Source organism: Oxyura jamaicensis, chromosome 20 (genome assembly GCF_011077185.1).
Source record: "Oxyura jamaicensis isolate SHBP4307 breed ruddy duck chromosome 20, BPBGC_Ojam_1.0, whole genome shotgun sequence".
Classification (NCBI taxonomy): Eukaryota; Metazoa; Chordata; class Aves; order Anseriformes; family Anatidae; genus Oxyura; species Oxyura jamaicensis.
Genome location: NC_048912.1, coordinates 8708487 through 8735399, shown reverse-complemented (window position 1 = coordinate 8735399; position 26913 = coordinate 8708487). Strand labels below are relative to the sequence as shown.

General features: G+C 40.8%; 1 protein-coding gene across 4 annotated transcripts in view; it reads right to left on the bottom strand.

Annotated features, from left to right (window-relative positions):
* TSHZ2 (teashirt zinc finger homeobox 2) overlaps positions 1–26913 on the bottom strand; it is a 221635-nt gene that overhangs the window by 160704 nt on the left and 34018 nt on the right. For 3 of the 4 annotated variants that reach the window (XM_035344211.1, XM_035344215.1, XM_035344212.1), the window contains exon 1: positions 9458–9521. The exons of the other annotated variant lie outside the window; for it this stretch is intronic. In XM_035344211.1, the coding sequence (XP_035200102.1) occupies positions 9458–9506 (49 nt within the window). In that variant the 5' untranslated portion in view covers positions 9507–9521. Of the gene's footprint in view, positions 1–9457; positions 9522–26913 lie in introns of those variants that run through there. 4 annotated transcript variants of the gene reach the window in all.

Here is a 26913-nt window from a genome sequence, read left to right as displayed (position 1 = left end):
TATAGCAAGGGAATTTTTTTTGGAAATACTTCAAACAAGAATTGACAGGAATATTTTCAAGTTTCTTTGACACATGAAGAGTAGCTTAACTTTGGTGTTGCATACCTTCTATGGGGAAATCTGATTTTTCTCTTACTGCTTATGAGCAGGATTTCTTCCTGCTTCATTGAGTTTCTTCACCAAGCTGCTCCTGCAAGGGCAGCCCTGTACAACTCCTGCTGAGCTGACTGCATGATCCCTCCTTAACTCATAGTCAGAACCAGCCTGGGGAAGCAAAGCTGACCTGGAGCAGATGAGCAATGGCTTCATGAGACTACCTTCTGTCACCTTGGGGTCACAAAGGATGCTTCCCCTTGGAGGAAGGGGCAGCTGGAAGGGCTGTTACTCACCCAGGTGCTGCAAGATGGGGCTGCTCATTGCAACCAGCTCCAATTACAAGGGAGAAAAGGGACCTATAAGGAGCCCTTATTGTTTGCTGCCTAAAAAAATGCAAGCACCCAGAAAAAAATGCAGCACCCAAAGCCCTGCAAAGTCTGTGGCCTGGTATATACCTGGCTATGCTGATGTGGATGGCAAGGCCTGGCAGAAGTTCGGAAGCCTCTGCACTTGTACTCGAGGCTGTTGGCTGTGTAGTGCCTTGGAAATGCCCTCTGCCAAAAAAAAAAAAAAAAAATCAATTCCCTTCATCTAGGCTAACCTGCTGAGCACTATCGATCTGTGCCGATTTATTCAGAAGCCCACGGAACTGGTGCTAAATCAGGCTGATTTGGGCAGCAGTCTAGTAGAAATGACAATATCAACTATTATAGTAAAGGGCAGAAAAACAGCATTCATTTTGCCATAACCGCTCCCTCTCTTTCCAGGCATAACCCAGCCTCAGTAAACAGGGCTTCTGTCATCTGGAGCAGAAACTGCGAAGTGAAGAAGAGCACGTCCTGTGTAGACAGAGATGGGACTGAGTCTCATGATCCCTTTGTGCTGCAGTGCCTGAGCTGTGTGCAGCAGAAGTCCCCCTGGCTGTGATGAAAGAGAAGAGGATACTCAGGGGACTCTGTGCTACAAATAAATGAGCTCACTCCCAGCTCACTTTCTTCTTGTAGTGAGCAAAAATCTGCAGAACGAAAGGCGAAGTCTGACTTGCAATCAATCTTCATTACGAGTCAGATTCTTTCACTGCAGTTCTATAAACAGTATTTTTATGAATTAAAAATAACATCATGTTAATTACAGTTCTGCATTACCTTTCCTTGTTATGGCATGTGAGGCATACTCCTACTTTACAGAATGCCAATAACTCTTCTCAATTTAGATTTCCTTTAGAGCTTCCACGAGATTACAGTTCCATCCTCAGCTAAAGGAACGGTCCTTTGAGATAATGGCACATGAGATATGCCCTCACACAGTTCTGTATCTCCTGTTTTCCCACCCATGCCATATTGTGCATGAGTTGAAATGGCACAATATTCCAAATCTGCCATCTACTTCAGAGTGTCATCTTTGAAACTGTTCCATTTTTTTTTTTTTCCTCCGGTGACCTTTTGTTATATCAGGTTCAGAAAAACAGAAACTCTGTAGCCCTGGATTATGTTCCTCCTTTTTCAAATCTAGTTAAAGCCTCTGCAGTGGAAATTCAGCCTCCTGTTGGTCTTGTGTGCTAACAGTTGGGGGAGTGTGTAATATGGATTCATGTTATACTGATACAAAGCAGTATCTATGTCCTGTGATTGCATATTAGCAAATTAGTCTTCTGGGTCCTCACATCATCTTGGTAGGTTGCCCATGAATTCCTACAACATACGGTGTTGAACTTCAGCCAAGACACACAACGTTAGGTACAGTTCAGTGCAAGTCCAATGACAACGCAATGTAGTCTGCAGCCTCTCGCACAGCCAGCCCGGAGTCAGTTCGCATGGGGACCCTGAGGGGCAGAGCTAAGGACCCGACTATGCCACAGGTAGAGCACGATCCCCAGGGCTTGTCTATGCCTGTGAGCACAAATGATGAACCGACTTTGTGTTTAACTTGCCACGAATTAGGGGTAGTACAGAAGTACAGTCCAATATGGGCTGTCACCAACTCGTGATGTAAATTTTTCTGAATGCTCCAGCACAAATAAGAAGGTTTATTCCAGGTTTCAGTATGTCTCATGCTGTATTTTTTAAATCTAAAGCTGACAAGGAAGTTACATCCTCTATACATTTGTAATATCATGTCTGGAGCCAAGCTCTGCAAGAAGCATTATAGATTTGTTTTACCAGGACCCAGGTGACATTCTTGATACCGAGGTCTGTGGCTATGGAGACCCATATCCTGATGCTAGGATTATGTTTCCCAATGGAAGTTATGAAATCCGCATGTCTGCAAGCTCTGTTTTTGGGCATCTAACCACAGAAATTGTTCCTAACAACAAGCATGAGATAGGATCAAGACATTACATGTCAGCATAAATTTCCTCTCCTTCTCCCCCACTCCACTGCACATTCAGATTTCACAAAACTTTGGGAGGAATTTCCATGACTCATTCAACAGCAACCCATCTTTCAGAAGGACTGCTTTATTTGCAACACTTACTATAAGAGACTGAACACTGGGATTTTTTTCTTTGGCTTAAAAGGTGAATTCATCATTTCATGTATAATGCATTCGTATAGGATCGCAGACTACTTACATGTACGGGTGCAGCCCCATAGCAGTGTGAAGTGGACATAACCACAAATCTATTCAGCACATAATTGCATTTGCTGCAAACCCTTTTACACATGGAGTTTGAAGTGCAGAGGGACTGCAGTATATCGGTACATGGAAATACAGGCAGTCTACTTCAATGAATTCCTAACTAGGTAGAATAAGGATGAATTAGAGCTACACAGGCTGTTTGCAAATAAATATAAATATTAAACAACACAGAGATAGACAGCCCTGTGAGCCATTTCGGTAGAAGAGTGATGAGCACCGTACAAGGGCTTGTACAGATAGGTAAATGTGTTGGAAATGCCTAGGCTTACAGAACTAGTTTAGGTTGAGAAACTGAAACTTGATGCAGAAAGAGCAAGGCATACAGGAACAAATAAGTAAATTTCACAGAAAGAAAGAGTGAAAGAAAAAATGAAAGAAAAAAAAAAAAAAAAATTTCCCCTACAGGTTTAGCTGATAATGTCAACAAGCATCATTCTTACTGCTCTCTCAGTATATGTCAAGTCCTCTATTGCTTCTAATCTGTTGTAAGCTATATTCTCCATAGACAGATATAACACCAGAGGAGAACATTAAGACCACCTATTCATATTTTTTTGACATCTGAAGTACAGTCAGACCTCAGTAGGACTTCAGCTTTGGCACAGAGTGAATCTGTGATCTTATCAAATATGCAATCCCACATAAAGCAACTGCTGAGCTGCGCAAAAGTCACATAAATATTAAAACGTTCGGAATGGTTAACTCATCAAACAAGCTGCCTATCTGGACAGATGGACGGAAGGACTGAGGAATACATCATACAAAATCTTGAACTTAGACTGTGTGAAGGAAGTACTCTAAGAAATTAGACAAGCACGTACAAAAAAAACCACAGTTGCTACATATGTGGTCATCCCTGGCTTTTAATCAAGGAAGGTTTAAACCGAATTTCCCTAGAGTGTGATTCCTAAGAAGAACATGATAGAGGGGATGTGTTAGGGTGCCGATCAGGGAGCCGATATATTTCAGAGCTGGTATAAGCCTGCAGCGATCCTATGGGGAAAAACAGGCAGAGAGAAGATGTGTTATTTTGTAAACAACAAATGAAGGCTATCCAGAGATCAGGGACTGCAGTATTTTCCATCCTCCTGCTCTTGTGAAGCAGGTGGAGCCATCTTTCACCAAAAATGAGAGATGTTCAAATGAGGCCCATTGCTAAACTGCTCAGAACACTTGAGGAGACAACGGTTAATGCAAGTTAACGTATTTATTTCATTGTATTTTATAGCTGGTTATTACTAGAGGAACTTGGCATCTGACATAGACTTTATCTTCTCAAAAAGAGAGGATAATAAATGTTTTCCAGAGAGGAGACAGGGGGAACCAAGACATCTGCACCTGTGCTTCAGAGATGCTGAATCCCCCTTGCACCCCCATCCCGGGGCAGTGCTCCCAGCAGCTCAGACAGGGCATCCCAAAGGGCTTCCTCCTATACCGATCCCGGAGCTGTTACGTATCCTTCTCCATAAGTGCCCCATGGTGTTGAGCACCACTTGGAGATCTGAGCTTATTTTAAGGCTTTGGAGGGAGTAAATGACGAGCGCTTTGTCCCCCAGCCTCTCCCATTGCTGGCACAAGCGCCACTGCTGTGAAAAGATTGCACCTCCCACATCTGCCCGGCTGTCTCTGCCCATCGCAATCCCTCGTGGAAAGGCCGTGGGCAACGCGTGCCCCAGGGCGCCCGGCTGCGGCTGACTGTGCCAGGGAGGCTGCGGAGAAGCGACAGCAGGGAGAAGCCTGGCAGTACCATCTAGTGGGTGCTGCCTCACACAGGCAGCCACTTCCAGGGAAGAAGGGAGAAAAGAGGACAGAGAGCAGAGAAATAAAACATTCTTTATCACTGTTCTTGACAGGTATTATATTGTACTATAGTGCCATTTGTTTAGTTACTGCTACAGCAAGTGCTGTGCAGAAATCTTATAAGCAGCCATATGGCACCTCTGAATGAAAGCCATTATGCTTTTATGAGTAACCCACACTGTCTCTGCAAGGGGAAAGAACCTCCGTTTTCACCAAATGTCATTTTCCTATTCTGAAAGGAAGAAAATATTTCTGACTTTCACTGAACTCCACAAACTCGAGCTGATTCTCCTCTCCTGACAGTGTTTATGCAGAGGCTGAACCCACTGGAGGTCTCAAAGACCCACCAGGTGTTTCACTACTGACATTTTGCTGTTGTGATGCTCATGCTTTTCAACTGCGCCATATTAAAAAACACAGTTTGGATCTAATATTATATTCTACAGTTACTAGTTCATTAACATCTTACAGTTTACCAGCCCCTACATTTGACAGCAACTGTCCAGCCGTTCTTAGCGTTATTTTTAAAAAAGAGCAGCAGACCCTTGGAAATGGAAAGTGTGTTCTCTAAACAGGGTAAAAATAACAAGTCATTAAAAATTCCTGGTACCTGAATGAAATATCTGGGCTGCACCTCTTAAATTAACTCTGTGCTTTTGCTGTGTGGAGCAAAAGTTTTTCTGGTGGTTGAAAAAAAAAAAAAAAAAAAAAACACTTTCTTCTACATCAATTTCAGTTTCCAGCCCTGCCATATTGCATTAAAAGTGGTACATTATGTTCTGGGGATTTGGTTGTTAAATACTGAATAAGGGTCTGCAACTTGCTAGTTGGGAAGTCACAACCAAATAAATATGTGTTAAAAAAGAGAAATATTTCTGCACTACATATAGAGAACTCAACTTCTCTTAAAACTGCATGTTTGTATGCCTCATTTGCATGTAAAATGATTGTGATTGCAGGCACAGTTGCAGAAAATGCATATGCAAATTAGGCATGTAAAGATGAACGTATTTGTATGTGATAGCCATTAAATTTATCAGTCCCTTGTCCACTTTGGGTATCTGTGTATCGATGATATGTATTCGGCTCTTTTTTTCTTTTTCTTAAATACATCAACCTCATTTACCAAAAAAAGAAAAAAGTCCTAAATAAAATAAAGCCTATATGGAGCCATGTTGTTAAAAGTAATCTAAATAATCTCACTTTACTGCTCCAGATAATTAACACTCTTCAGCAAGAACTTTCCTCTAAATATCAGTCTTCTTTTAGAGAGATTTGCCATTTTACTGCATTCATTATATACACCACACTAAAGTCAAGCCATGTACCAGAAATACTGCAGGGATCACGCAGAATGTAATTGCTCTAATGCTTTGCATATTTATGTTTGAGACCTTTTTATGAAGTGTTACTTTAAAAAAAGAAGGATCAGTTCATCTTTAAAAGGGAGTGATTGATTGCTGCCAGTCAGGCATTCCTTCATTCTTGGCTTCTCTCTTAGTCTCTGTAATAAGTTTTTCACGAACACCAGCCCGCTATTAAAGAACGGTATTCATCATAAGCCAAGCAGAGAGGAGGCAGACTTTGATGGGCACAATACCATATTTCAATCTACAGTGTCCTTTTTGTTAAACTTGATCTGCTGCCTCATTAGCGTTAGAGCAAAAATACACAAAGCCTTTTGTAAATATTAATCAGAAACGTACAAAACCCCTCTCCAGACTAAATTACTTATTATTGGGCTCTCTCCAGGTGATAATATCTACCTAAAAAATTTTGTTTGCCTAAATTGTGGAAGAAAAATACCTTTTTAGGTACATTTTATGTAGCACTCTTACAAGGATAAGTGTTTTAAGTAAATGCATTTTTAACTCTTTTTTTTTTTTAACATTCATCCTTCACAGAGAGGAAATATACAGCCCTGCTGTAGACTGTAGGCTGCAGCATTCATCTGAGCAGTATGAGGTTTAAATTCCTGATATCCAGGTTTATTTCTGGCACTGCTGATTAATATAAGAGTGCTTTTTCATGTTTTCCTGCTAAGCTGAAACTTTATAGATGTGAGGCTGTGACTTGAGACATACTGAATTAGCAACACATGCTTTTGGCTAGTAAATATGGCACTACAGAGGAGTTCACCTAATCACAGTCCAGATGGGTTCCAAAGCAGGACTGGGTCTTTTGCACTTTAGAAGGTCTCTGTCAGGGCACTAAGATTCCAGGAGTTTGTTGCTGTTGTTGATTCTTGTTTTTTTTTTTTTTGTTTTTTTTTTTTTTTAAATTAACTTACAGCATTTAAGATGTTTTGAGCAAGGTGATCTTCCTTGCTGTTGGTGAAATCCAACAAAATGGATGTTCCTTGCACAAAATTTTCACTAACACAACAGCTTGAGCTTATGAAATCAATCTTTATATAATTACTGGTACAAGGCCAAAGCAGAAACATTGGGAAGCTTAGGTTCAAATCCTGTTCCGTTCAAGCATTCCCTTGAAGTCTGCAATGAACATAAAAAAAAAATAAATAAAAAAACAACCATCTGTAAAAACTGGATTAGTCACATAACTTCTAAAATCAAAGCTCAAAGGTCGCTATCTTCAGAGTCTCTTTGTTAGAGTAAACAATATAAATGCCGTTAAAATCACTTTGCAGAAACAATTTCACAGCGATCATCGGGCCCAATTCTGCAACCACTTCTTTGAGGAAATGTCGCTTCTTTAATGAAGCTATTCTTGCTGGCAAAGTTATTAGTTGTGCAAGTCTTTTCAGAACCAGCCCCGATTATAGATAATTTGTTGGAGCAAAAAGACTTTTGTGCTCTTTTTAGCAAAACCATTTCAGGCAGAACTCCTCTTAAAAGAAAGGACTGAGCAAGCATTTGTGTGACATTAACAGCTGGACAATTTGTAAGTGAAATTAATGCTAGATTGGTAACTGCAGAGTTCCAATAACTACAGCCTATCTGGTTGTAAACAAGGAGACCTGACGCTCTTTTTGTTCATGTTTATACAACACCCAGCCCAGCCCTCAGCAGAAGCGGAGCCCCAGCAGTCACAGTCCTTGGGATGTTAAAAACATTAAGACACCCACCACTAATTCTGCTGTAATGACTCCAGATCACATCACAGCTTTCCACGTGAATTTGAGGGACTTTGCAAGGATTTGTCTGAAAAGTTTGGGGTAACAGTGCAGTCAAAATAAGCACACAAACACCTTGACAATAGATGTGGAATCAGATTTCGGAATTGTAGTTCTTGGTATTGGCTGACTTGTTTGCGGCAGTTATTTTGTGTACATTTTACCCCCCTGAGATGGCATTTGAATCATCTTAAGTGCTAGTCTGATAGGTTAGCAATATGAGGCACCATTCACAAGCGTGTTAAACTACTGATAATAAACTGTATCCTTCCCCATCCATCCAGCCAGGCAAAGAACGCAGAACCGGAGAGTTGGCAAAACACATCAGAGTTATTTATTTTTCTTTTCCTCTACTGATACTGTTTTCACAACCTGACATAACCTGGCAAAATCATTCTAATTGTATTTTGGATTGATAGCAGCGTTTTTCTCAGGATGCACAATGCTTATGAAGAACAGTTTTGTTTCTCTGCTACAGCACAAGCGTTTGCTGTTGATGGCACAAAATAATGGGATCTGTAGCACAGAGAAGTCAGTAGTAAAACTATCTGCAACTTTACCTCCCGAAAGAAAACTGATGGCAAATGTGTGGGTCCCATTTTTGTATCATGTTACTATGGATTAACCAAGATGATTCATTAGAAAGCAATCAAGAAGGCCACTGAGGAAGGCAGCAGTTCTACTTGCAGATGACTCTTTAGAAGGAGGAGACAGGCTTTAACAGCGCCCCGGAGAAACAACTGTACAAGGAACAAGGAAAGAGCTGGCTCACCTAAAACTACATTCAGCCTTGACCCCTGGTTATAAGTGGAGCTGAAATAAATGTTTCTTGTGGTACAAAACCAGTCATCTTTCTTCTTTTTAATCACATTTCTATATTTCATGAGTTAATCAAGGTTGGAGTAGAAGCAGGGAGCTGGCATGGGAAGGTTGGTACTCTCCAGAGCGAGACCCCATCACAGTTCCTAATCCGGGAGCCTGGGAGCCAGCCAGAGATAACAATTTGCTGCTTAGCCAGGGCTTGGATAAGTGTTCAACCCAACCAGAGAGGCTTCCAAAAATTCTTTTTCTCAAAACCTTCAGTTTTCTACCTTACGGATAAAAGAGGCTACTGCTTTCATTCATCTCTTCTAAGCAGAGAGGTCCTCAATTAGAAAGTACTGAGCATTTGTTTTCAGGAACACTTACTCCTCTCTGTAAAAAATACCCTGCATTAGGTCCTTCCTTACAGCCAAATGCTGTGAAATAAATTAAAAGAGCATGCAATCAGTTCAAAATGACTGTAATTAGGCAATCAAATAGCCATAGGAAGCAGAAATCATCAATGTCTATAGCTAGTACATTTTGTCAGTGGATTTATTTGTAAGGTTTTTCCCTTTTTTTAAAAAAAAAAAAATGCAACCCTAAGATTATAGACTAAAAATTAAAAAGGAATAATATCGATTCACCAGAATCTTTCTCATGCAGATCTCAGAACAGCATCTGTTAACCCCAGCAATTATGGGAAGGCTTCATGCCTGCGCCAACCCTGATGGCCAGCCAGCCGTGCCCACGGGATGAAGCCCTGGGTGCGGGGTCTGCCAAGCTCCAGCACAAAACACTGAGCAAGCCTCTCCCCACATCTACGTAACAGGAGGGGTAGAAGTATTTGTCAAGTTTTAACTTCAAGTCTAGGAAAATCCCAGCGTACAATTAAATAAAACTCATCAAAAACACAACCAAACCATATCCTTCCTGTAATAAAAAGAAGGCAAACAATATGCCCTTATACACGTTTATGCATACCTTTGTAACTGCAGGCTTCCTGCTCAGGAGTTGCCCTGCCAAGAATCATGTATCCTGTGATGAAATTTCTCAATAAATAAAGTGACTTCATTATTGAAAAGCTTAACTGTAGTCGTGTGTGCCGTTTTTAATGCAGTACCAGCACTAAAGTGCTGATGAGAGAAAACCCAGATGCAGGAGACATTCAAGTTGGAGCCAGGACATTTTAAGGGCTGCAAAGTTTCATTAGCTGAGCTGTGGATCGATTGGTGGATTAAAACACTGTATTTGTTCACGGTGGAATCAGCTCCTCCACTGGTGTAAATCAGCACAGGGGAATGTAAATCTCTGCCTTAGCTGAGGATCAGGCTCATGATTTATTGTGTCTTGTTATTCTCAGCACATGTCACAAAATGAGGGGGGACTCGGGACATTCACAGGTAGATCACCATCATTTCACCTCTGGGACTGAAGTTGTTTGTGGGGACTCTGGGATAAGGCTTGGACAGATTCCAGGTTCATTATTGTAGCCTGATTTGTGGTTAAAACATGTTAAGCCTAAATATTAAGCAAATACATCAGAGGAGGATTTACAGCTGTCCAAGGACACAGTAAACTGTAACACAAGCTCCTAGGCTGTATTAAATTTGTATACCCAGTTTCTTTTGCTACAGAATACACCAAGCAAATCAAGTAATTCCTGGGACACATTAAGGATAGGCTTGCTATAAATTCCCTCAAACTGAATTGTCTGTGCCCAGACTGGAGCCATCAGCTCCTATTTGAGGCTTTGGTATTCTGAAACATTTTTTTTTTTTTTTTTTTTCTGGAAAATTTCAAACAAAGCATATTCTTTTGACTACCCAGCAACAGAGAGGACAAAGAGATATTTTAAAGTGAGTCCAAAGGGCGTTAAACTACCTCCCACCCATCCTCAGCATTATTACAACTAATAGACTGTTGGTGTGCTGGACCTGTTTTAGAAGATGAATCACTGCTCAGTTTTGGCCCCAGCGGAGTGCTGCAGACACTGAACTGTGTGGGAAGTCAGCTGTCAGGCTGATGCAACAAGTCAGAGTTTACCAATCTGTTCTCAGAAAACCGCAGCTGGCAAAATGCTTCACATTACGTCAAAGTACTGAAAACAAGGCAGGAAGAGAGACATACCTCTGCTTCCATCCCTTTAACTACAACGCTCTGACACCTCCCAGCCCACAGACAGTGCCATCGGGGGGATTTGCTGGCGATGTTCCGGCGACCCACTTCAGTGGAGGACTGAGCCCACTTCTGAAGGGGGATGCAGCCATCTGCGAGTGGAGCCCAGGCCCCCCATGCACAGTGAGAGGACAGCAGATCTATCAGAAGGGCATCCAAATCAGTTAACACGCACCGCCCCGAGGCAGGCTGGAGTCAAAGGCGCTGCAAACAGCTGCTGAGGACTACCCTGAAAAAAGGCTCCAGGCCAGGGCTGGCTCTTCAGTCTTGTCTTCCAGACACCCCACTTCGGGCTGCAGGGTGGTGTCCCTCCCCAGCCAGCCCCCAGTCTGGAAGCTGCTTTTAAAAATGCAGCTGATGAGCATAGACATTAATTTTCTGGTAGCAGCCTTGCAGTTAGCACATTCACCCAGGACAGGGGAGACTCAGCCGTGTTCACTCCTCTGCCTCGGGGAGTTAAACCCACATCTGCTGGGGATGCCCCAAGTCACCCTGGTGGTGCTCCTGTGCTTGGAGTGGGCAGCCCTTCTGTAAGCGCTGTGATGCTGCACACAAACGAATTCAAACTGAACAGTCCTGCTGCTGCTCTCTGCTCCCAGAACTTTAAAACCCCTTTCTTTGAAGTTACTAGACAAAATTTAGGGACACTCCCGGGAGCCAGGTCAGCCCCCATAATTAATCCTTATCAGTAAGTTGTCCCCACCAGATGACAAAGGGATCTTCCTGTTTTAGTTTTCTTTCTCCCTCTCCTGCTGCATCAATTAATCTAAATATTTTCTCCCTCGCTGCGTGGCTTCAGCTGACAGGAAGTGTGTTTTCCCAGGTCTCCAAGAGGCTGAAATCCTCCTAGAAAGCAGATGATACAGACTCAGAACTTTGGTATCCCAGACCCTGGGAGGGGATGAAAGTGTGATGATGCTCACTGTTTCTCGTGAGTGCCATGTTTTACCAGAAAGTGGTCATTCCTGCGGGGCTTTGCCAGGAGCTTGGCTAGATGCAGACTCACAGGGCCAGTTTGAGAATCCACCACATACTTATGAAGGTAGTAGGGGCAGAAATATTCAACCCTCTCAAGCAAAACATTCACTAAATGTATTAAAATAATAATAATTAAAAAAAAAAAAAAAATCAGCCTCCTAAGACATTAAAGATCATAAACTGAGAAACCAAAGGAGTGTAGGCACTCCCCGGGATAATGCAGTATCTTGGCAGCATCTCACTGGTCTCAACTTTACATTTAAGTATCAAAATACCACTCAAATCCTACTTTAAGTACCTAAATCCTGTGCTGGATTTAATCTTGAAGGCTTCATTTTTTATTTCAGACGTGATCCTGAATTGTAAGCAAAGACATCTATAACATGCTGGAATACCAGGCACAGAGATTGGGCTCCGGCACTAGAAGAAGAGGGAGGTTTTGGTGTACAGCAATGCGCTGGGGGAAAGCACGCACAGAGACACAATACTCAGGGCAGAAGCAGTATAATTCTTATCTCTGACCCAGAACAGCGTATCTATTCGCCATGAAACTTTAAACAAGTTGCTCAATCTCAGCTGTAAAATGGGTGTCACCCTTCATTTCTTTTTAGTCTTTTCAGATCATACAGCCTTTATGGTAGGGAGTGCCTGCTTTGTTACCTGAGTATGCAGTGCCTACTACAATAGCTCTTTGATTTGAGTTAACGTCGATCAAAGTCACCATAACACAAGTAAACGTAAGAAAACAAAATACACTCCTTACACACTGAAGGGTCTCCAGTGGAAAGGGAAGGAAGAATGCCCACCCTGCCTTCCCTCTTGCTTTCTTTTACTGGTTAATATCCAGGTGATTTCCAGCGGGGAGCCACTGTCGTGTTACAGAAAGCAAAGATGCAAAGCTCTCTAGGTCTGTTCTACCCCAGGAAGCCTGGAGCAGCCACAGGGGACTGGATTTTTGCCTTTTGAAAAAAATGTTGACACCTGTTTTCCTGACAGCCTTAATGCAGATGTTCAAGATGGGATGTCAGCATGGATGCTTGCAAAACTGGAGTGAGAATGGCAACAAGATGAATGGATCCGGCCAGATGAATGTGGCAAGACTCTGCAGTGAATCCACTTCTTTTGGTTTTTGGTGCTCTCATATAAGAGCCAACTGCAGTAAAACCCCTGGAATTAAGTAAAGTTTCTTGATGGGGAAACACGTCTTGTTGTAGGGAGCATGGGCTGGAAAGGATGAGACCAACTTCTCCACTGTCAGTGTGAGGGGACACGGTGAACAAGCTGAATGCAGACATGCTATACTCATCACTAACCTTAAATGAGGCCTAATAAAACCAAGTTTCTCATTTGCTTTCAAGAGCTCTGCATCAGGCTCCTGGGTATCTAGAACATAATGAAGAGAATAATGGAGGGAAAAAAAATTGTGGATTTCAGCCGAGATGGAAGACTGCTAAGTGTGTGAAAACTAGAGTCTTTGTAACCAAGTGAAAATTATTTTTCCCAGCATTCTGTGCTTTACACAGTGCAGGCTTTGGTGAATCGATTCTCAACCCACTAAATGAAATATTAGCAATATCCAAAATAGAAGTTAGCTCAAATAGAAATTAGCAGTAACACTAGCCTCCACATCCAAATCCCACCACCCACCACAACGATTTGCCTCCCTTCTTACATCCTCACCATGGATACGTTCACGTTATTCATCCTAGCCTCCCCTAGCCCATCTGACAGTGATTTCCAGGAGGAATTGCCACCCAAACTGAGCCAACTGTAGGCCTTGACAAGCTCTGATGTGTTATATTGCATTCATTTAAACATCCTGAGACCAACCACCTGCACGCAGAATTACTGCATTTAGGCTTCTCTTACCCTGAAATCACCAGGTATTTTATTTCCAGTAAAGGCTGGATCAGCTCCTAAACCCATGACACTTCTGCCCGTTGAGCAGTTTTGACTCAAGTGAGTAATCTGCTCTTGATCAGGTATGGTGACAATCTGTGAAGTCTTTGTGAAAGAGCCTGTATCTTGTTGTGTATTTATACTGTGCACAATGAGGTCTTAATCCTGACTGAATGCTGTTATATCATAAGTAATAACTATGATAGGGAAGAAATTGCAGCACAGTGATGGTAGAGAGGAGCTGCTCTTGACACTTTTAGCAAAGGTGTAGTATAGAAATAATAACATGGTAATATAAAAGCAGCCGATGAAGTAGAAGACCTACCTCCTAGCAGTGAATGTTATTCACTTTTTCTGTAATCCCAACACAAATCTCTTGGGCTACGGCTTTGTTTTTTACAGCTGTACCTGGGGGACAAGCAGGCTGGTAACACAAACAGGTTCAGGCTCTAACATCCTGGGAGCCTGTCAACAATTAGTAAGAGCTAAGTAAAAAGAAATATAAAACACAACTACTCTGTGCTTATCATCAGTGGCTTTATGTGAGAAACTGGCACGATTGACAAGAAATAATATTTCCTTATTAATTTTGTCATGAAAGTTTGCAGCTACATTTTGAGATATTTTTTGCCTTTGAATAGTCTCCTTCTTGAATGTGGTGTCGGCTCTAATTCTCTGAATAACTGCCATGAAGCCAACACGCACGTATCAGATGTATTACTGTTTGGAGATCAAGCTCCGTAGTGCATTTAGAGCATGCAATATCAGCCAGTTAGATGGAATAATTTCTCCTTCAGATTGCTAACCAAGTTAAAAACAAACAAACAAAACACAAATTTTTGCCCTTGATTACTCTTGCCCTGTTCCAAAAAATGTCAGCTGAGGGCATAGTTTCTCATAAAATACTTAATTTCACTCTCTTGCTTGGGGTCTCTGAAAGTCACTTTTTAATATAAATGTAAAATTGTGTTAACGTGCTATACTCAACTGCAAGTAAGCTTGCAATCTGGAGAATTGACTAAAACACCTTTTGTACCTAAATTTTAATTTCAATTGATACTTAAAGCTTTATTAGGTTTCTGATTTTGGATGCCTGAATTGGAAGTCAAAGAGTCACACAGCAGTTCTCCCATACCGGTGGTCTGAAAGCACACGTAGAATAGGGAAGGGAGAGACTGATGTTGGAAAATAAAATATGTCATTTCAATTGAAATTTAATTTGAGTCCATCAGCAACAGTCTTACTGAATAGCAACTGTATTTGTTACAACGTCAAGAATGGAGTCCAGCACAGCCTGAAAACCAGATTCCAGTATATTCTGAAAGCAAAGAAAAAAAAAGGCAAAAAAAAAAAAAAAGAAAAAAAAAGCAATACACAAAATAACAACAAAACCACATTGGACCAGCATGGTCATTGTTACAAGCAATAAGACTAGCACTCAGATGTCTAACCACATGGCTGTTCTCCTAATTAGCTGGGATCACAAAATTGTGTCTGAAAAAGCAGAAATCATATTTTAAAAATGGGTCTCAAAGGCCAGATTTTCAGAGCTTCAGCTTCCAATACAACACCTACAGAAAAGGAAGATTTTCAAAAGAAACTCCCAGATTCCTTCTGTGCCCAGGAGATGGGAGCCCAGTAGAACACATTTGAAAATCTTCCCACTTCATTCGGTTTCCTAAATACTGGTTAACCCTGCCCCAAATCCCCTCTCTCCTTAGATTCCTACAAGGCAAATGCTGTATGGCCAGTTGTTTTTTACAACATCTGCCCCCTAAAATTTAAGAAATAAACATGCTGCTTGGTGAGAGGCAGGGGCTGGGATAGGACATGGAAGATTTGTTTTTCTTTGTTATGATTTGTATTTTTTGTGCTTTATCTTTGCCATCCATAACACTGGAACAATGCATTGTCTGAAACACTAAAAATGCAGTCCAGATGAAAGCTTAAATGTGTGTACATTTATATGTACACACACACAATCTGTATGTGTGCGTATACGTATCTATAACCAAAGTGAACTTGCCAAAATCTCAACACAGAAGCACATGTGTAACATCTCAGCTGAAGCCAATGGAGCCAGAATTCAGCCTTTGAGCCATTATTTTAAACTGCAAAACTCATTTCATGCAGGAAAACAAAAATAAACAAACAAACAAAACCCCTTCTCATCATGGAACTTTAAAAAAACTATTTCCCTCGAGCAAAATGGCTGTTTCCCCTCCCACATAAACTGGCAGCCAAGTCAGGAACAGCGCTGAAGACTTCCCATGCCTGCAGAATCAGATACAAAATTTGCAGGAAGGCTGGCACTTATTTTCTCACAACAGTTTGTTCTTCACATATTTCACAACTTTTAAGTTCCTTAATGTAAATTGGAATCATACATTTTCCCTCCATGTGTTTTATTGACTCTGATCTCCACATTAATGTCATGTAAGAAATGGGGTGCTAAAGACAGCAAACTGGTTGCAGTTCTGTCCAGGTAGTCATCCCCTCCCTCCCTAAACACCCCGATGGTGCCATGGGTCATCCTATCTCCTGTGATCCTGCCTGGATTATCAGGGGCAGCTCCTATGAAAACCTAGAGATGGTTCAGCAGGCAGGGGAAGGTTTGGATTAGAGGAGACGGTGCCAGCTGCAGGCTTGTTCTGTAGCTTTGGGCAGCTTCTGCTCCCACCCCTGTTTAGGTGCTGAAGTCTGACTCCAGCCAGTGCCTAAATACCTCCAGGAGCCTGCAGGTCAGTCCCTGCCAAAGGGCTGCCTTTGCCCCAACAAGACTCCTGCCTGCATAAATGCATTACGGATGGGGGAGAAGTAGGAAACTAGGCTTATAGATGACCAGAAATCAACCGTTCTATGAACAGAGCTGTGCAACTCACTTGGCTTTCTCTCTTGGCCTCCCCACTCCATGCTCCCAAATGCTCTACAAGCACAGCTTTATAGTGTTTATTCCCAACAGTTTACTAATGAAGACTCCAAATGAGAATAGGGTGGAAATATCCTAGAAAGCACATCCATCTCATCAAGAAGTCATGTGGATAAGTAGACTGCAATTAGATACCCTTGGATTACCTGAGAGATACTTCTCGGTGTGAATAAAAGACTGGGAGATTGGGGAGATTGGCCCAGATGAGGTGCTGAAAGCCACGGGAAAGCTGGGAGTTAGAAGATCCGCATGCTGGACCCTTCACTCCAGGGTCTCTTTATAAATGTGGCAGTTTGGGGCTGATTGGTTCTAGGGAGTTAGCTGGGAGGGGAGCTTTTTGGACTTAGAAAGAATTAAAAGAATATCTGAAATGATTTCCCTAATCAAATTTTGGTTCCCTTCATGTTCAAATACTGTTTAAAGTAATTTAATTTCCCATCATGCTAACAATTTCTGTCCAATATTTTCCCCACTAACTAACATCAGGTGCATGTATCTTTTTTCCATCACATATTATGAATTTTCCTTTGCAAATTTCATTACTTAGTCTGGGGATCGGGGTCTGTTTTTTTTTTTATATATATAAAAAAAGGGTTGTCTGTGGTTCAGTTTTATCAAGAACAATATTGATTGTGACACACTTGCATATTCCAAAAAGGACTGTAAGCCCACATAACACTTTAACTGCCAAAAATGCTTTTTCAATTTTTTTTCCTTAAACAAACTCACTTGGACCAAAACATCACATTTTATTTTTCTCTCCCTCCTGTGTAAGTTTTTGCTTGGAGTTACATTTCTCTGTGTCTAAGCAATGGATATGAATCAAGATTCAAAATTTGGACTCTGTTCCTAAAACAAGAAGTGCAGTGTTTTTGTTGGTGCTAGCTAAGCACGTGCATCTATGCTTCACTCCAGAACCTTTCTCAGATTTTAGATTCCTCTGATCCAAGCAATTCTTGAACAAATCTGGCCAATCACCTGTGTGCATAAACAACTCACATCATATCTGCATGGACCATCCATCTCTGCCAGCCTGTTTGGGTTTGATACACGTAGGGCACATATCTCACTACCATGCACTGTAGTTTCACCATCAGCAGTATAGATAACTTTAAAATAAAATTAAAATCTAGTGTTTGCCAGCATATTTGTGAAAACATTATGTATTTTACTGAATACAAATTCTGGCACACATTTCAGCAAGGCTAAAATTTTATTGTGTATAATGAGCATTTGTAATTTACTGGACTAATCAGAAAGCCAGATCAGCAATTGCCATTTTCAATGACTGTGCTATTTGTAGCACAATGGGATCCCAGCACAATATAAAAGTTTGCCACTAATAATGATTTATCTACTACCTGATTACAAGATAAAGGTGTTCTCATTTACAGTTAGTAGCTGGAGACACAGATATTCTGGAATACTTTAACGAGCACAGCTAATTTGGAACTTTAATATTATCCTGCTTTAAAGCACATGAGGGCACATTGGACTATCAAACATATCCTTGAGTGGTACTGAAAGGTATCACGCAGAACAGGAGTGGTCCTGAACTTCAGTAGAGTTTAGGAAAAGAATGCTAAGATGGATCCTACTGTGCAAATTTTCATGCTGCTTATATTCTTATTATGAGTAAAATCTCTGTCCCCTGTTTTCATGCCACAGTAAGGAACGGAAATCTCCTGCTTGGTGTCCTTGAAGGCAGTTAGTTTCTGTAAACACCAGCAATGAACAACAGATATTCACAAAAAATATCTTTTTTTTTAAATCATGAAATTACAGTTGGAAATTATAGAAATACAATCCATGTTATGCAAAATTGCCTGATTTTGGTCTCAGTTAAACTCAGGGCTGTATTGCCGAAATATTTTCCAGACTTCTCTGATATTTCAGTTTATTCTGAAACCAGTAAGAATAAAATCAGCTCAGGCCCAATTTGAAGCCAATCTTAAGTCTGCAAATTAAAAACACAAAACATGCCATTGCACGGTTCTGCACAAAACTGGGTGGATCTTACCCATTTAGCCTGAAATTCGCTTTGACTTTTCATTTATTTTTAATCAAGCTAAACCAAGCCCACAGAAACTAATACTGAAAAAAAATGTTGCATTCACTTTTGCAAAGAAAAATTGCCAAATTTCATGTAGTGTTAATCATTACCTGGGTTTACTTGATTCATAAAAGCACTTGCAAATTTTTGTATGTTTGTTTTGAATATATTTCCACTGTGTATATATGTATGCATATATATAATGAGAAAAATGCATCACAGACTATCCAACAAAAACAAACAAATAACAACAAAGAAAGAGGTCATTTTAATTCAGAGATATTAAAAAAAAAAATAGTAAAAAAAAAAAAGCCCTCAGGAGATGTAAAAAATAAAATAATCATAATAATAAAACCCACCACCAAGCATCAACACAAAGCCCCAAACTTTGAAACATCATTTAGAAACTGTATTTGTAGCAGAAAAAAATGTCAAAACCCTCTGAAACAGTCTGAAATTAAGGCTGTTGACTAAAAACATACTATTCTTTAAACAAATGTTCTCCTTTTATAGGTGGAAGAGATCTTACAAGATAGAGAAATAAGCAATCAATTCAATGGCAGTTTGTCACCTTCATTAAAGTTTCTGCCTGTCTCCAATCATTATGACCTCATATACTCCTACAATTACCAAAGGAAATGCCCCTATAAAGTAATACAGAGAACAGAGAAAAATTCACAAGGCTTTTTCTCTTCCGTCAATTACCTTAATTGACTCTACCTGTCTACAAATGTTGCCCGACACAGTCATCTAACCCTTACATTATTACAAATGTGTTCAGGTACTTTTCAGGAGCGTAGCAGGACTGCATTTATGTTAGCCATTATGTTCAAATCCCAGATATTAATCTTAAAACTCTCTTTGTTTGGATTCCAGCAGGCTTTGAATCAGATCTAGAACAAACCACAAATGCTCTTGTCAGTTTTCTTTCTTAGCTTAAAACCCACAGGTCCCTTTGGATCCCAGGACTTTTTATAAGTTTCTTATAGAAGCTAAAAGGTTTTTAAAGTACAAGATAGGCAGTGAGGTTTGATTTCACAGCTACGTGAGATACAAGACTTACTAGAGCTACAATCTATAGATGAAATGAAAATAAATTCGTTTTCCTATGATAGAAAGAACTGCTTATTTTCATCATATCTTAATATTTTATTCCCCAAGTTACTGGAAACTGTCAGGCAGATGGATGAATGCTTACAAAATGCAGACCTTAGGACAGAGTGTATTATACTACAGATTGGCTTCTGTGAGAATAACCCTGTAAGCGACTGATGCCATCAGTGGCAACAGCCTCCCACACATCCCCAGTTAAAGGATTTTCTGTAAGCTGAGACCTTCTCTCAATGCTCGGTGTTGATGTCCCGTGTCTGAATCATCATCTGCATCGTTCCTATAGAGTAACGCTGTTCGATACTTAGGGCACTGCGGTCTAGTTCTGCAGGAGACCCTGAGTTGCCTGCAGATGTTGCCCAAGACAGTCATCTAACCCCTCCGAGCAGTGGGCAAGTCAGCCTGGGCACGTACCCTGCTCATACCCCGCTTTTACAGTTCCTGTTTTTTTGTGTGATTTTCTGATCATCCTCTCTTTGTAGCTACCAATGACAAGGACAGAATTTTGATGAGGAGAAAAAGCTCTTTCAAAGTTTATTTGTAATTTCAACACCAAAGAAAAATCAAAAGAATTATGCACTATTGCTTAAAATGTGAAATTAGCAGTAAATGGAGATCTCTTAAAGTCCCTAAAGTTGAGAAGACATTCTTTGTGTCATGGAGTAGATACTCAATGCAATCAGCACGTTCTACACAGGTAATTACTTTTACTACTAATGGTGCCTCCCACTCAGTGAGGAAGATAAGATGTTCCAACACTACTTAATCACAATGCTTCATTATTGCTCCACCACCTACCGGGTAAAACAATTCACATGCTCTATTCAGTGACTCTCACAAATGAGAAAAATTTATGAATATGTGAGCAAAACAGCACATAGTTAGTCTACAGCAGCGGCACCACCCTGAATAATTGTAAAAGACCATAGAAAGTTTGGAACATCTGCAGTTCTTTTTGTTCCTTTCCCCAAATACACAAGGACAATAATGAAATTTGCAAAAACAGAGAAAGCCATCCCTATGGTGATTTGATACCCTGAAAGTGTTTTGGGTTCTTTTGCTGAAGCTTCTGAAATTTCCTTGAGACAAAACACTGTGTGTAAAAATAGATGCATTCGTTGCAGTTTCATGTTTTATTTTTGGTATTATTTTTCATTGCTTTGTGCTAACAGCATGCTACAAATTGTTTTACTACTCAATGTATCAAGAACTGACACAGAAAACAAGTAGGGAATAAAAACTCTCTCTTTATGGGTTTACAGAATCTTCCACATAGGTTCAAATGGAGAACAGATAGTGGGTTAGCTGACTAACATCGTGTACGGTGTCCTACACACAGCACATGGGACAGACTTTCAGAAACTCTCACCATAATGAAGCCAGTGCACATCGCTTTGGAAATTACTTCAAAAAGACACAGACTATCTTATTTTCCATGTATGTAGAAGAGCTGTATGTACTGCTCTTGTGCATTAAAGTAAAATTTGTGCCCAGTGTCTAAACAGTGCGCCTATGCCAGAGACAGTCTATAAGACTGGAAGACCTTAACTTTTGTGGCACAACTGGCCAGGAAACTACTTCGAGCAATTAACTCATTGCTCATGGTGATGGCTGCTTTACAGAAAGTAGTGAGCTGGAAGGAGTCTCTAACGGCAGAAACTATACCTGCTCCTTGTGTTCGTATTTTCCTAATCCTATGGCAATACAAAAAAAAACAAAAAAACAAAAAACAAAACAGGTAGTTCCCAGGCGGATCACAACAAAAGTTGTGTTGAAGAGGGAGGTGTGGCAAGAAAGGGATTTCCTGAAGCACTACACAAGAATCTACCTGAGGGATAGGAGTTCACATTCAGCAATGAGAGTCCAGTCCTTTCATAGCAAAATTTACTACTTTTTAACTGTTGTCCCTCTGTCCTTCATGTTTACATGCACCTGTGCATATTCCTATGTATAAGCTAGGTTGCTGGCTGCTTTTTGCCAAAGCCTTCGGCTCCAGCCAGCAGCAGTGAAGAGCCACCTGGCTGATATTCTTCCTCCTGCTGGGAGAGACTCAAAGGCTGGTGAGTCAGTGGGCAGAGAAATGTCTTACAGATATTGGTGGGAGCAAGAGAGGATGCTAGCTGAAAGCCATGACTTGAGAAATCCTGAGATTATTTTTGGCTGGAGAAATGAGCTAGCAAAGGAGGAACAACAGTAGGAAATACAGGTAATGTGCATCTAACAGGTCAAATGCTGAACACTTCAATGATGATGGGAGAGAAGTGTTTACAGCTTTCCATTTCTGTCATCATTTACCTGATAAATGATCCTTTCCTTCTAACCGAGTGTTTCGGGGGCAGAAATAAACTGTTCTGGTAATACCTGGTCTTGTTGAAATCTGGAAGGCTGCATGGGAAGGCTAGAAAGACACACGGATGCTTATTCATTCCTGAAGAATACTAAATAAACATAAGGAAAAGGTTTATATTTCACAGTAGTAAATTACCCATTGGAAAACGCTGTCACACTGACATTGTAGGGGTACCAATAAACCAGTGGGTACAGTTAGACGTCCTGTCTAACACGGCCTATGTGACTACATAAGCATTTTGCCTTTTGGTTTCTTTAAAGTACTGTCTTACTCTTGGTTGGAACAGTAACTAAAAACCAGTATCAATTGTGTGTGTGTGAAATCTTAATGTGCTTAAACCAGTGCCATGATTTTTGGCAGCCTGACTTGGAGAATCCAAATTCTTGGATCAACAGCAGTGCAAGCAACACTCACAGCTTTGCATCCAGGACCAGTACAACAAACATTTTTTGCAGCTCTTTGTGTGGCCACGTTGCACAGAAGACATGTATAAACATTTTTATTGACTCAGCCAGGAAGAACGATCTAGATTCTAACTGTTACACTAGGAGTGAAGCAGGCTTACCAGTCTGCTCTAAAAATCCTGATTTATGTTCACCATCTACATCTTTTATTTTTGACTATTAGTAGACGTATGTAGTTTTAATATTTTTATTCACTTTTATCACAGAACATCAGAATAACATGAGTTGCAGAGACAGCACCTGTACAGCAGATCATGATTAATGAGGGAAGATGGATAAAACTGTGTACACACAGTTCAGTGTGCATGTAGGACGCTTCTGAAAATCCTTTGGCAATCCAGGGGCAATAACCTATTCCTTTTGCGACAGAAGTCTCTCAAGTGGCTACTAGGAAATCGAGGGGGTTAGGATGAAGTGCATTTCCTAGCCCCAGGTTCTGTTAGAGGAATGGAAGGAGTATGAACAGTGAACAGATATACTGGAAATAAATATAAATTTTACTTTGAAGAGTTACAAATAGATGAATAAACGTAGTGTAGATTCATGAGGGAGTTAACCTTTTATTTATTTATTTATTTATTTTCCCCCATAAATGTTCACAGTATTTAATGGTCAAATGTATAAGGCAGTAACTTCTAGGACATTTCACATTTCCTCTTTCGAACTGATAAACAAAAACAGGGCAAAAACTAGATATTGTTATTCTTTTGGACAACTTAACAGTAAGATCCTTTTTCTAATCAAGATGTCCTCAGTGAATTCACCTTCTGGGAGACTGCGAGCTCAGGTGTCACGTTCAGAACTGACTATGAGCTCAGCTAACCAGTGCTCGTACAAATGCATCGTAACCTACTGTTAAGGGAACAAAGAGGATTTTTAAGCATGTGCACTTGGAGATAAAAATTATTCAAGAAGTCAAATATACCCGTGTATTTTAGAAAAATAAACATATGCATTCACTTTTTACTAATCTAATGGAAAATCATTTTGTTTTAATGGTTTCAAAACTTCCCCATCCCTTGAGCAAACTGTACCCATTACTTTAAACACCTCAGTGTCTAGTAATTGTTCACAAATGTGTCAGGCTACCAGTAATTTAAGTCCTGTCAGGAATAAATCTCAGACACTCACTTCTTCCAGTCAGTGACTTGAAGAAACCCGCCCACATGTCAATTACAGGAAGCTCCGCGCGGTGGCTTTGTTCGGAGGCTGTGTAAACAGCAAAAGCTTCCTCCTCGCTAACAACTGTTTTCCAAACCCTATATAAATGTTTATGTGAACTATCCTGCAACAGCATCTAAAGCAATAAAAAGCAGGCGCGTAAAAAACAATCTGTGTTGTACTTGTTGGCAATAAACGTACAGCCTGTGGAAGCTATATATCCAGTTGTGAATTATTTTCTCTCAGAGGTCTGACCTCAGAACATTTAAATGTTAGAGTGTAAATCAAAATGATATATTTCTACTATCTACAGATTATTCCCCAGTTTCTGAGTCCTGCTAAATACATTGGTCTGCAACTACTTGCACATTAATATGTAAATAAGCACACAGGTAGAAGTATATTCCAGAGAGATATAGGAGAGAGTCAAACAATCAAAATATATGAGCGGGCATATTTTCTCACCTATGTTATTGTTCTCTGCAAGCCACCGGGGAGTAGCCACAACTTGATATATGACTGATGCAGCGTAAGGAACAGAAAAAATCACTGGAGAACAGCTACAGGAAGAATTTAAAAACACCAAACAAGGTAAAATCTGGAAAGCTTAGAGTCATGAAGTGACACACTTACCTAACTGACACTTCAGGAGTCTGAAATAAGATACTCAGAAACCTCGTGCAGCTAGTTTGAAAGAGCCTAGATTTTGCAAATGTCTCAGTCTCTGCTGATAAAATGTGCTAAGCAGAATTTTTGTTGCTTTGCAGGATCGTCTGTGCCCTTGTATTGCAACTGTGATATCTAATTCCCTACAAGGTTCACAAGATAAAAATTTGTCCACACAGCCTGATTCAACAGCGGTGTTTTGGAACGACCTTGTGGATCAAGGATTGTTGCCATTTTCACAGAACTCACAAGTTAGTCTATTTGCCATCAATACAGAGGCTCAGGCTCAAACCCCTGGGTTTCCTGATTTTAAGTGGGAATTTTAACTCCTGTCTCACAGCGGGACCCTGGGATGCCGCTCTCCCTCCTGAGGTGGGTGTCCAGTCCTTCCCACTGAAACTGTTCCTCTTTGTCTTCGCATTTGACTACACATTAGACAAGAAAGCGGAAGGCAACCCTCCCAGACTGTGCATCAGCACCCCAGCCGGCAGACTTAATCTTTTTATCTTCCCTCACCCCTCTTTAATGTCTTTCCATGCAAAATAGGAATGGTTTGGTTGTTAGCGTGCTCTCCCGGGAGGCAGCAGAACTGGCTCCAAATCCAGTTAGGCATGGGATGGTTCCACCCCGCAGGGCAGAGCAATAGCCCCGGGCAGAAGAGCAAAGCCAGACCATGCTGCACTGCACGAGGGGCACCTGGCTGGGAGCCCAGGCGCGAGGAGATGGAGCTGGCCAAAGAGTTTTGGGTCTCTCTCCGCTGGCTACTTTGGATGGTTACTCTGCAAGGGAAAGCTTCTTAGGTTCCCCCAAATTTGGTGTGTATTGGAAAGGAATCTGGGGCATGCCGGTGGCTCAAGCTGCTCTGCCACAGCAGAGATCCCCCAGCAGAGAGCTGGGTACACGGCGCAGTGACACTGAGGCCTGCCACTTATCCAGGCTTCTCAGCATTTTCAGCTCCAAAGCTTACTTGTTTGGAGACCTTTGCATCGAGACTGCCTAACATAGCTAGATACACCACAAGTCAACAAGGTACCCAAATCTTAAGTACTTACTACAGTTATTTTTCCTCCTTTTGGGACTACAAACCCTGATTCAGACAAAGCATTCAGCAATGTCATAAGGAGTTTTGCTGAAGTACGTGACAGGTTTTGAAGTCCTTCAGGTGTACCACAAAAATCCCACTCAGTTCACTGACATGGACTTTGGAAGGCACAGACTGAGATCTCTCCAAATTTCCTTGTAACCGTTTTACAGATAAGGGTTAGTTAAACACCATGGTTCTTTCCAGTATGAGTAAATTGGCTCTACCAGGAGCACAGAATAAGGAAGGCCTTTGAGAACTGGCAGAAGGCAAAGAGAAATGGCAATGACTTCCCAAACTGAAACATTTGCAGCTACTGAAGACAGCCCGTGCCAGCACACATAGTTTAGGGCTGAGTATTGAGGTTCCCAATTCAGCAAACACTCTTACTCAATCCCCTAGGATTTTTTTTTTTTTGAGGATCTGGCCCTAAGCTTTTAGCCAGAATGACTCACCCTCCATTGTGCTATATTTCTTTATGGTAGATCATATTATATTGCCAAATGAAAGGAATGTGATGCTCGGCAGAGGGAAAAATACAAACAAACAGAGAGAGCAGATGAGGTGCTGCAGTTTAAATCGTGCTTTTCAGTTTTTTATGTATCATAACTGTATGCAAGGATGCCCTGGAGCTATGCTATAAGAATAACACTTTAAGAAGAACCAACATAAAGAAACAAATAGCAATAAATGACATAAGTATAGCACCTACTTATTTTTCAGAGATACAGAAGATTGGAAGCAGTACAAACATAGCATTGTACAAAGTGTATTTTCATACCTAAGCAAGCACACGCTTATGAGATATATTTATGAGACAGATGCAAGGACTAGAGTAGAAATATAAATATGCACATATGTTATACAAGAACGAGAGAGAGTGGGAGGGACAGGGGAAAAATATTAGGGGAAAAGTTTCATCAGATCTTTTTGGTTGAAATTTTAAGGTTGAAATTTGGTTGAAATTATCCAAGTAATTTGGAAGCTGCCTCCTAATTTTATTCTTCTGTATGTTACATCTCTAGGGAAAAAAACTCCTGATCTTCCTTCTGTTATTCTTTCAGCTACTGGCTTCCAGCTGCAATAATTTAACATTGTTAGGAGTAACTATGGGACCTACAAACAAGTGAAAAAAACTGGGGGAGAGGGAATTGCTGGAGATCATGAGGTACAAGACCACCATTTGAGTTCAAAGCTTGATTGCATTAGTGTATCTGGGGTAATCAGGGGATACTTCATGAGTTTTGAAGTTTCTGAACACTGAATTACTGCAGAGCCCTAACGGAGAATGCAAACATTGAGATTGAACTGCAGCTTCTAGAGACTGAAAAAAGAGGAAAGGTTGTGAAATAGTCACTTCCCTCAGCTATGCAAAAAGCTGTGGAATCCGTCACGCTGACGCATTGTGCGTAACAATCCTAAAGAGCTCATCAGAGGAGATTGCAAAAACATTCATTAAAATTTTTCTCCAGGAAACACCAACTTCCTGGTGAAAAAAAAAAAAAAAAAAAAGAGAGAGAAAAGATCTAGATGAAAGTCCTGAAGTGCCACAGTGTGTCACAGGAGCTGCA